The sequence below is a fragment of the Hordeum vulgare genome, chromosome 3H (assembly GCF_904849725.1).
Source record: "Hordeum vulgare subsp. vulgare chromosome 3H, MorexV3_pseudomolecules_assembly, whole genome shotgun sequence".
Classification (NCBI taxonomy): Eukaryota; Viridiplantae; Streptophyta; class Magnoliopsida; order Poales; family Poaceae; genus Hordeum; species Hordeum vulgare.
In genome coordinates, this window is record NC_058520.1 from 156,449,904 (window position 1) to 156,461,963 (window position 12,060).

Below are 12,060 nucleotides of genomic sequence, written 5' to 3' on the forward strand. Positions count from 1 at the left end.
TGATTTGAGGGAAGTGCTTTTAGACAAAGATTATATTCTCATTCCATTATTGATATAAATTTTCAAAACCATAAAATAATTATTTTAAAGTCATTTTACCTATTTTAATTGTATGCCTTTTTCTAAGACCAGAAATGGTATTTCTTGGTGAAAAATTAATTTTCTACCTTAGAAAAATCTGATAAAATTTATGACGACCGTGAGGACATATATTTTCCATACATAAGAATTTCAACCCCTTTTCATGTTCAAAATATTGGACTAAACCCTTGAAGACCATTTCTGTCTGTTTTGACCTTTGAAATATTTCCAAAGGAAATGTTCTCAATAAATTCTAATAAAATTCTAGCATGTCACACATGCGATATTTGGTGATCATATTAAGTTTCACGTCCATACATGGTGGTTTGGTTCACCAAATAATCTGGAAACCCTTCCTGTCCAGAATCAAGTTGGAACAACTCTACATTGCCAAGTTTCTTCAATTGATCTCAACCATTGCAGGAGTGCTCAATACCCCGAATAAGGAGGGCATGCCAAGAATTGGATTTTTGGGAATTGATTTGACCACATTTGCTCACAAGATTGCAGATCCGCCCATTTAGGGGTATTTTCAAGTTTACATTGTCAAACTTGTTCAACTGAGCTCAAATTTGATAAAACCTCCTATTTATGTCCACCATCCAATCCTGTTAACTATCAAATCCTTTGGAGGACGTTAACTTCCCCAAACTAGCATCAAACACCTTCTGACAGTTTAGAAAAAACCAACGACTAGCACCCCCAACATTTACTCGCTTCACTCCAAACTTGTGTCACAGGTTGCATGTGCCTCCCCACAGGTGCAGCCGAGAGATCCAGCACCAATTTAATAAGAGCGAGCCAAAATCTCCAATTAGCCATTTGAATCAATGCTGACAGCATATGTATACCACTCCATCTTTTGACTACCTCGATTCCGAGCGGCCCCAAGCATCCAGAGAGCATCTACTCCACCCCAGACGTCCCCAGACATGGCCAAGACGCGCCAGAGCGCGCCAGCATACCGTGACATGTCAAAGCTGTGCTCTGAATGCGCTACAGGGCGCACCCGAGCCCACATGTGACCGGACATATGAAAAAAATATAAGAGGCGTGACTGCGGGGATGAAAAAGTAGGGGTTCAAAACGGACACGACCGGTCACTGACCGATCGTGTCTGCGGGCATTTGAGGGGCTGGATTTGCAAGTTCCGGCTGTAGATGCTCTAAGATGGCCAATCCAGTTTGCTGCTGACTAATAATTTGGATATCGTACTACGTTGAAAGCTAGATGACTACATTTGGATATCGTACTACGTTGAAAGCTAGCTCGTAGTCATCGTAACTTCGTATAGTGTGACAGATTTTGAACATTGCTCCTCAAGTTTGTTTGAAAGAAATCTTAAGGAATTCTCTCCTTTTTATTTTGGGGGAAGAAATCTTAAGGTATTCTTGGCAAAGTGCTGACTAAATGTAGTTGGATCAGCATACATAACCTCATTTAAATTGTACTCCCTCCGTTCCAAAATATAAGACTTTTTAGAGATTTCATTAGAAGACTACATACGAAGCAAAATGAGTGAATTTATACTCTAAAATATGTCTATGTACATCCGTATGTAGTTTATAGTACAATCTTTAAAAGGTCTTATATTTAGGAACGGAGGGAGTATATACGTTAATCTATCTAGCCAGTCAACACTACTTCGCTAAGTGATTTTGGTTCACATATGTTGCGATGACAGAACAAAACATCACATGTTTTTGCATATCTTGTTGCTTACCATTGGCACATACATGCGCCCACCACAGATTACAACCTAGCATGAAGCCAAGGCATGTCACTGGAGCAAAATGCTGGTGAAAATCCCTGAAAACTCTGGTAAATAAATGTAAAATTTTCGACAGGTTGTCCATGTGTTCTTCTGTAGCAACACATTGCGTTCGACAATTTCAGAACAAAAACATTCGGTTTGCACATCCATCATCACTGCGTTCTCTGAACTTTGAAATATGCTATGGCGAACACACTACAGAGAGGCCCCTCCAATCATCACTCTGTCTCCCTATGCGCTCCCTCCTCCGTCAACCGCGGAGGCGCGTCACGGTCCAAGAACTCCTTCACCGCGGAAGGGAATGCAATGGCTGCTCTATCCTCAGGACCTTCTCCGTCCCAGGACCACGAAGCCTTAGCGAGGAGGAGGTGCGCCAGCCTCGCAGGCTCCCTGCACCCGCCGCTGTCGCCGTCGCCGTAGTAATGCTCGATCCAGCCGTCCACCCTACTTTGTTCCTTTTCGCACTTGGGCCCGACCACTCCGACGACCTTCGCCATGAACCCGTCTCCACCGCTGCAATCGCACCCGCCGCTGTCGCGTCCGTCGTCGCCGATCCATGGCGGTGGCGACAGGCCGAGAAGCGCCATGAGCCGCGCTATGTCCGCCCCGTTGTCGTTTTCGTTGTCGTCGTTGGAGTCTTGTTGGGGCTCCTGGATGCGCACTTCATCCTTGGAGAGGGTGAGGAAGTCGAGCGCCGGGCCGCTGCTCTCCCCGCCGCCGCCGCGGTCGGTGGCCGTGGCCGTCGACCCGCCGAGGAAGAGCGGGGATGCGGTCATGGTGTCCGAGAACAGAGGCGGCAAGTCGGGCATTCGGGGCACCGGCGGCTGCTCCTCCGCCGCCAACCGGTCTTCCACCTGATGAGGAAATCAACATTCGTCAGAAGGGGGAGGCGGGACTGTGAGGGGTTAAAGCTGTGGATCGGCTACCTGCTTGAGGGACGCGAAGAAGCTGGCGTGCCGTGAGAAGGGCTGCATCGTGTGGTGTCGCGGCGGCCGCCGGCAGAGTGCAACCGATGCGAAAATGGCCTTCTCCCCAAATTCTTTATTTTTTTGGTAGCTCCCGAAATTCTTTGGCGTGCTCGAGAGCAGACCTGGCCAGACCGGCCGGCACGACCCGGCACGGTAGGATTAAACCTGAAAATGGTTTCATACTTGAATCATATCCATTCATTTATCTTTTAAAACCATACTTAAACCATACTCATTTAGGCCTTGTTCGATTCCTCTAAATTTGAAGGGGTTTGGAGGGGATTGAGAGGAATTAAATCTCGTACAAGTCAAATTCCGTCTAAATCCCCTTCAATCCTCTTCAATCCTCTCTTGGGAGGAATTAACCGAACAAGGCCTTAGTGTCATTTTTAGCCCAACCAAAACCAAACCCACTATTTTTTCCATCCAAACCAATTTAAACCCAAAACATAACCATGGGTTTAAACCCAGTACATAACCATGGATTTGCTTTAATGTACATATGATTGCATAAATTGACATGTTAAGAAACAAATAAGATAGAAAAGGCATAAGTGCATCTACAACAGTTTAGAAACAAAGTAATCCTTGAGATACAATCAACACACAGTAAGAGGCAAAAAGAACATGCCCATAGCTAATAAGCTCACTAACAAGTGTATTAAAACCAATTTGGTTAGCGAAAGCACAAGAAAACACTTCCGATTTTCATCTGTTGTTTCCCCATAATACATAATTACATAGTGCACTACAACATGCACGTGGATCAAAGATACTCGTTCTCGGTCGTAGTTGATTATTGCATATAACCAATGCCTAGAAACCGGTTTGGACCCATAGTTTATAACCGCTAATAACGAAACCGTTTAAACCCATAACCAACTATACCCAAACTGGTTTCTCCACATAACCAAACCAAAACCAAACTAAAAAAAATCTCAGCCCAATAAAACCTAAACCAATCAAACCCAAAGTAAGAACCGAACCGTTAGACCCGGTTTTTTAATAACCATTCTCACGTTTAGGTAGGATGTAATCGGGCCTGGCATGGCACGGCGTGTCCAAACACATTTATTAGTCGGGCCATGCCGTGTCGGCCCGTGAGCTGCGTCTTCAGGCTCACGCACGGCCCGATTATTAAATAAGCCGACATATTGGTCTCATTAGCACGCTGAGCCGCATGTTTTTAGTTTTATGGACTTATTTTTGAGTCTATTAAACCATATTTTTGTATATATATATATTAAAAAAATTAAAAAAATATAAAAAAATAAACGGGTCGTGCCGTGCCGGCCCGCGTGGCCAGCCTCCAGGCTCAGGCATGGCCCGAGGCATGCTTCATGCCGGGCCCGAGCACGATTAGCCCGTGCCGGGCCGGGGTCATGTCGTGCCAGGCACGCGGGCTGTCGGGCCGACCCGATTTACCCGACGCGTTTGGCCAGATCTGGTCGAGAGAAGTGCATCTCCAACCCGCGAGTCTCCCGCAATGGTTAATGCGGGTTCGGATCACGAAAGTCATCCAACGCGGTCTTGTATCGATCCGTCGAGCGGTCTAGGCTCGATTTCTCTTGTAAACTCGAGATAAACGTGTGAGAAGTTTATGGAAGTCCGGACCGCTACTTCACATGATTCTGACCGTCTTGTCCCATTAAAACATCCTCACCCGCCTCTCCCATGCTTTCCATCTTAAGTATCGCGCCGCTTGTCGCGTCGCATTCATGTCGACCCACAACATGTAGCGGCCGACATTGAAATCATGATTTGACTAGACGGAAAGGTGGCATAGACGGACGAGACCTCTCGGGCCTCGCCGCATCTATGTGGACGCCGCATCCCCGAGGAACCAACTCCGGCAATCGTGTCGCATTGAAGCGGGCTGACCACCCCACCGCCTAGCGTGGCCCGCTATTTAAGTCGCGCCCCCGCACCATCCAAAGCACTAGACATTCCTCCTCTCTCCCTCTCCTCATGTCTTTCCTTCTCTACATCCTCTCTGAGCCAAGCCAACGACGATGCCAAAGTCCTGGTTCTCCATGCCGATAGATGGCCTTGGTGGGAGCTCGTCGTCTCGCGGAACATGGCGCCGCCACCCTCGGTCACCGGGGCCATTGGCATCCACGGTGGAGGGCTCCTCTAGCATAGAGGAGATAGTCATCTCCTCCAGCGACAAGGAGGAGCAACCGCAGCAGCAGCCACGTCTGTTGTCGCGATGGTTGTGGCACACAAAGAGTTCGTTTGTCAGATGGGACCGACGCCACCATCACCGGCGCTTGAAGGAGGAGCCACCGTCCCCACCGTGGATCCACGTCAAGAACAAGTCGGCATTCCAGCTCTGTCAGGTGAAGGATGAGCCCGCACCCCCGCCGCACAACCGTGGCCTCCACACCGGTAGCCGCGTGAAGTAGGAGCCTGCGTCCCCCAAGTGCCGAAGCAAGAGCCACCGTCGCCACCGCAGAGCCGGTACGTGTAGATCGACGGGACATCGTCGCCACCTCAATGCCACCCACTCAGGAAATGTCGCCCATGATGGCCAAGGCACGTGGCCGCATCCTCCACTATGTCGGAGGCGGACGGTTCGACGGTGGCTCCGTCTCTCGGGCCGTGATGTCTGAGGCTGAGCGCGCAACACGGGAGGAGGAGCGATACGCCCGGCGCAATGCTAGTTGCGTCTCCGCGTTAACCAAGACGGACGTGGCGCACAAATGGGTTCGCAAGGGCCCAGACCTCGCCGCAGCGTGGCGCTCGACCGCTCTATGATCACCGCAGTGGTGTTCGCCAAGTGTAGTTGTCGCCTTGACAACGAGCTCGCCAAGATCGGCAAGGAGTGCTCACTTCGTGACTGCTCCGCCAACGCCGGTCGTGGCAAGGCCGCTCCCAGGACTCCGAAGGTCACATCATGAGTGGCCATGGCGGCACTCTGCACGACACAGCAGGAGGCGGGCCGGCTCCACCGCGAGCGGCAGGCAGCCGTCGGACAAGGCTGTCGCAGCCCTCCGACGTCGTTCCACCGCTAGAGGGACCACGAAGACAACGATGGCACACACACGGAGATGGCGGTGCGGCAGGGTAGGGTAGCCAAGCATACGAGGTGGCCGTACGGTACAGGGTTTGGCTTTGTTTTCTTGTTTTTTGGTTAAACGGACAAAACATCGACCTTTTTATATAAAATATCTTCGAGCTTGCATGAAATCCGTCATGTTTGCATGAATTTTGTCCAGTTGGTTCGAATTGTTGGATAGATATATGTGGCCATGGTTGGATGTCGACCTATCGCATATGTGTCCGTGGATTGGTCCCCCTTATCTGCGAATAGATGCATGGGGAATTTGTGGATTGCCATTGGAGATGCCCGTATCCCACTTCACATCCTAAAGCCGGACTTGGCAAATCCAGCCCTTGAACGCCCATGTGTGCTTTCGAGGACATCGTCAAAAGGCCCTCGATGGCTCAAATTTTATGCATCTTTAGAGCTCATTTGTTGCACATTATATCTATATATCAAGTCATATTATGTCCCATTGAGACATTTATATGTCCATATGCATTATTTTCTGTTTTTATCCTTTACACCGCGAGCATTGCATAATATTTATTATGTGTTAAATTTTATTAGTTTAATTATCTGTATGTGTCTCGTAGGTGTGATGGGCTTCTCAAGTACTTAGCACGATGAAAGGACCAATGATGGCTTCAAAATGGTGGACAACGAGGGCCCAGACTTAGCCATTTCGAAGGTGGAAAATGTCAATTTTCCAAGGTGCTCCAAATCAAGATCTAAACCAGAAATGGACTGACATCGTTCATACAGATCCAATGAGCCGAAAACATCAAATTTCTCATTCTTATGAAGAAATGGCGATAGTTTTACTCGAGGAAGACAGAACAGAACACGACCTTTCATGCGATCGTGCGTGGTCGTTTCGGTGGTTATTTGACATGCAGACAACTCCAAATATTGCCCTCCCAGACGTGATTTTTCATCGATTTCGTCCCCGATTGTTCCTACAGGATCCTTGGATCTTAGTGAAGCGATTGGGAGAGCATAAGGCTCATCTAGAGACCTTGGATCCAACGAGAGAAGTCACGTTAAGGGATTAGGCAATGATAGAGCCATAATATAAACACCTCCAGCCCTACCCACCGCCATCAATCATCATTCGTCATCTCGTCTCCAAGTCCAACCACCGTCCATCAAAAGAACAACATTGTGCAACCTTGAAGGAGACCGAAAGGGAGCCAGCATGGTGGGGCGCGGACACGGGCCGATGCCTCCACGCCTTTGTCATCACCATCACCATACGCGCCACTCCCATCATCACCACCATGACCATCCTTCTTCCTCCTTCATCACGGTCTTTGGGATGAGTTGTAAAAACTCTTGAACCGCCTTATATGTGATGTTATTTGAGTAATTGTTGGTTATGGTTTGGTCGATTAGTAAGTGGTTATTTGATATGTGTTGTCTAATAATGTGTGTTGCTTTGTGTTGCTGATACGTTTTCAACGCATCTATAATTTTTGATTGTTACATGCTATTATATTATCATTCTAGGATGCTTTTTAGGCATTTAATTGATGATTTATATTATTTCTGAGTATTAAACTGTTACCTCGGTGCCAAGTGTCAATTGTTGTTTTCTCCATGTTTTTGGCATTTTAGGAATACTATACCAAACAAAGTCAAAATACTATGAAACTTCTTGATGGTTTTTTGGACTAAATAAAGACCTGGAAGATTCGGAGGAAGGACGGAGGGCACACGAGGGGTCGCTAAGCTAACATGGCGCGCCCAGGGGGTGGTCGCGCCCAGATGGCTTGGGGCCACCTCCCAGCTCTCCGACTCCCATTCTGTGGACTATAAATTCACATATATTCTAAAAACCCTAGGGAGCCTCTTATAGGATCCGAAGTATGTCTAGAGGGGGTGATTAGAATACTTGACCAAATGAATGTTGGGGAACGTAGTAATTCCAAAATTTTCCTACGCCAAACAAGGATCTATCTATGGAGAAACCAGCAACAAGTAATGGGGTAGAGCATCTTCATACCTTTAAAGATCGGTAAGTGGAAGCATTACTATGGACGCGGTTGATGAAGTCCTACTCGCAGCGATTCAGATCGCGGGGTGATTCTGATCTACGTTCCGAACCACGGCACCTCCGCGTTCAACACATGTACATCCAGGTGACCTCTCCCACGCCTTGATCCAGCAAGGAGGAGGGAGAGGTTGAGGGAGAGCTCCGGCAGTGCAACAGCACGGTGACGGTGGAGCTACGAGGCTTTCCGGCGGAGCTTCTCCAAGCCGCGCGGAAGAGGAGGAAGTGGAAGAACTCGACTGCCTCACAGAGAGGGAGAGAGATTTCTGTGTCATCTCCAAAGGCCAAACCCTCCACTATATATAGGGGGAGAGGGAGGGGGCGCCCCCTTTAGGGTTCCCACCCCCAAGGGGTGCGGCAGCCCCCATCTAGGGATGATGGTGGCGGCCAGGAAGGGAGGAGGGCGTGTGGCGCACCCCATATGGTCCTTGGGCCCATCTGCTTTAGGGTTTCCCCCCTTCCCTCTCAACCTGCGCCTTGGGCCTTCATGGGAGGCGCACCAAGCCAGTTTGGGCTGGTTCCCTTCCACCTTTCGGCCCATGTCACCCTTTGGGGCTGGTGGCCCCTCCCGGTGGACCCCCGGAACCCTTCCGGTTGTCCCGCTACGTTACCGGTGACGCCCGAAACATTTCCGGTGTCCAAAACCCCTCATCCTATATATCAATCTTCAACTTCGGACCATTCCAGAGCTCCTCGTGACGTCCGGGATCTCATCCAGGACTCCGAACAACCTTCGGTGACCTCATACACTATTCGCATATAACCCTAGCATCATCGAACCTTAAGTGTGTAGACCCTATGAGTTCGGGAAGCATGCAGACATGACCGAGACACTCTCCGGTTAATAACCAACAGCGGGGTGTGGATACCATATTGGTTCCCACATGTTCCACGATGATCTCATCGGATGAACCACGATTTCAAGGATTCACATAATCCCGTATGAGTTCCCTTTCTCTATCGGTATGATACTTGCTCGAGATTCGATCGTCGGTATCCCCATACCTTGTTAAATCTCGTTATTGGCAAGTCTCTTTACTCGTTCCGTAGCACATTATCCCGTGGCTAACTACTTAGTCACACTGAGCTCATTATGATGATGTTCTACCGAGTGGGCCCAGAGATACCTCTCCGTTCACACGGAGTGACAAATCCTGGTCTCGATTCGTACCAACCGAACAGACACTTTCGGAGATACCCGTAGTGCACCTTTATAGTCACCTAGTTACGTTGTGATGTTTGATACACCCAAAGCACTCCTACGGTATCCGGGAGTTGCACAATCTCACGGTCTAAGGAAAAGATACTGGTCATTAGAAAGGCTTTAGCATACGAACAACACGATCTAGTGCTATGCTTAGGATTGGGTCTTGTCCATCACATCATTCTCCTAATGATGTGATACCGTTATCAATGACATCCAATGTCTATGATCAGGAAACCATGATCGTCCATTGATCAACGAGCTAGCCAACTAGAGGCTCACTAGGGACATATTGTGATCTATGTATTCACACATGTATTACGGTTTCCGGTTAATACACTTATAGCATGAATAATAGACAATTATCATGAACTAGAAATATAATAATAACCATTATATTATTGCCTCTAGGGCACATTTCCAATAGTCTCCCACTTGCACTGGAGTCAATAATCTAGTTCACATCACTATGTGATTGCAATGAATCCAACACCCATACAGTTCTGGGTTCGATCATGTCTTGCTTGTGAGAGAGGTTTATTAGTCAATGGGTCCGAACCTTTTAGATCCGTGTGTGCTTTACAAATTTCATGTCTTCATATAGATACTACTACCATGCACCATTTGGAACTACTCCAAATGACTGCTCCACTATACGAATCCGGTTTACTACTCAGAGTCATTCGGATTATTGACAAAACTTGCATCGACATAACTCCTTTACGATGAACTCTTTAATCATCTTCATAATCGAGAAAAAAAATCCTTAGTCCATTAGTTACTAAGGATAACTTTGACCGTTGTCCAGTGATCCTTCGTGGATCACTCTTGTACCCCTTGACAGACTCATGACAAGGCACACTTTAGGTGCGGTACACAACATAGCATACTTATAGATCCTACGACTGAAGCATAGGGGACGACATTCGTCCTTTCTCTTTCTTCTCCGTGGTCGGGCTTTTGAGTCTTACTCAAAATTCACACCTTGCAACACGGACAAAAACTCCTTCTTTTGCCGATCTATTTCGAACACTTTCAAAAACTCGTCAAGTCATGCATTTTGTTGAAAGTTCCATTAAGCACTTTGATCTATCTCCATAGATCTTCATGCTCAATGTTCAAGTAGCTTATCCGGGTCTTCCTTTGAAAAACTCTTTTCAAACAACCCTTTATGCTTTGCAGAAATTCTACATTATTTCCGATCAACAATATGTCAACCACATATATTCATCAGAAATTCTATAGTGCTCCCACTCACTTCTTTGGAAATACAAGTTTCTCATAAGCTTTGTATAAAACCAAAAACTTTGATCATCTCATCAAAGTGCATATTAGAACTCCAAGATGCTTGCTCTAGTCCATAGAAGGATCGTTGGAGCTTTGCATAATTTTTAGCACTCTTTAGGATCGACAAAATCTTCTGGTTGTATCACATACAACCTTTCCTCAAGGAAACCGTCGAGGAAACAATATTTTGACATCCTATCTGCAAGATTTCATAAATGATGCAACAACTGCTAACATAATTCCAACAGACTTTCAGCATCGCTATGAGTGTGAAAGTCTCATCGTAGTCAACTCATTGAACTTTGTCGGAAACATCTTTGCGACAAGTCGAGCTTTCTTAATGGTGACTTTTCACCATCACCGTGTGTCTTCCTTTTAAAGACCCATCCATACTTAATAGTCTTACGACCATCAACTAGTTCTTCCAAAGTCTACACTTTGTTTTCGTACATGGATCCTTCTCTCGGATTTCATGGCCTCGAGCCACCTGTCGAAATCCGGGCCCACCATCACTTCTCCATCGCTCGTAGGTTCATTATTGTCCAACAACATGACCTCTTAGACAGGGTTGCCGTACCACTCTGTAGCAGCAGTACGTGACCTTGTCGACCTACGAGGTTTGTAGTAACTTGATCCGAAGTTTCATGATCACTATTAGTAGCTTCCACTTCAATTGGTTTAGGTACCAGAGGAACAACTTCCTACGCCCTGCTACACACACTAGTTGAAGTGATGGTTCAATAACCTCATCAAGTTTCCACCATACTCCCAGTCAATTCTTTCGGGAGAAACTTTTCCTCGAGAAAGGATTTGTATCTAGAAACAAACACTTTGTTTATGGATCTGAGATAGGAGGTATACCCAACTGTTTTGGGTGTCCCATGAAGATGCATTTATCCGCTTTGGGTTCGAGCTTATCACGATGAAACTCTTTCGCATAAGCATCGCAACCCCAAACTTTTAAGAAACGACAATTTAGGTTTCTCTAAACCATAATTCATACGGTGTCATCTCAACGGAATTACGTGGTGCCCTCTTTAAAACTGAATGCGGTTGTCTCTAATGCCTAACCCATAAACGATAGTGGTAATATGATAGGAGACATCATAGTATGCACCATATCTAATAAGGCACGACTATGACATACGGACACACCATCAGACTATGGTTTTCCAGGTCGCATGAGTTGTGAAACAATTTTCACGTGGTACTATTTTCACATTGTCTTAAATGTTTACCAACCTCGTAACTCAGATATATACGTTTACCTCCACGATCACATCACACACATATTATCCTCTTTGTCATGATGATCTTCAACTTCACTCTGAAATTACTTGAACCTTTCAATAATTCGGACTTGTGTTTCATCAAGTAAATACACTAGTATCTACTCAAATCACGTGTGAAGTAAGAACATAATGATATCCACTACGTGCCTCAGCACTCATTGGACTGCACACATCAAAATGTATTACTTCCAACAAGTTACTTTCTTGTTCCATATCACTGGAAAACGAGGTCTTCAGTCATCTTGCCCATGTGGTATTATTTGCATGTCTCAAGTGATTCAAAAGTCAAGTGAATCCAAACGATCCATCCGCATGGATTTTCTTCATGCATTTATACCATTAGGCATGGTTTGCATGG

The 12,060-nt window shown here is 46.6% G+C and overlaps 1 protein-coding gene across 1 annotated transcript; it reads right to left on the reverse strand.

Annotated features, from left to right (window-relative positions):
- Positions 1–1,761: 1,761 nt before the first annotated feature.
- Positions 1,762–2,955, reverse strand: LOC123439721. Its single transcript, XM_045116407.1, has 2 exons — positions 2,782–2,955; positions 1,762–2,709 (listed from the first exon to the last, which is right to left on the reverse strand). Exons 1-2 carry the CDS (start codon positions 2,827–2,829, stop codon positions 2,074–2,076), a joined length of 684 nt encoding a protein of 227 aa, XP_044972342.1. The 5' UTR covers positions 2,830–2,955; the 3' UTR covers positions 1,762–2,073.
- Between the last annotated feature and the right edge of the window lie 9,105 nt (positions 2,956–12,060).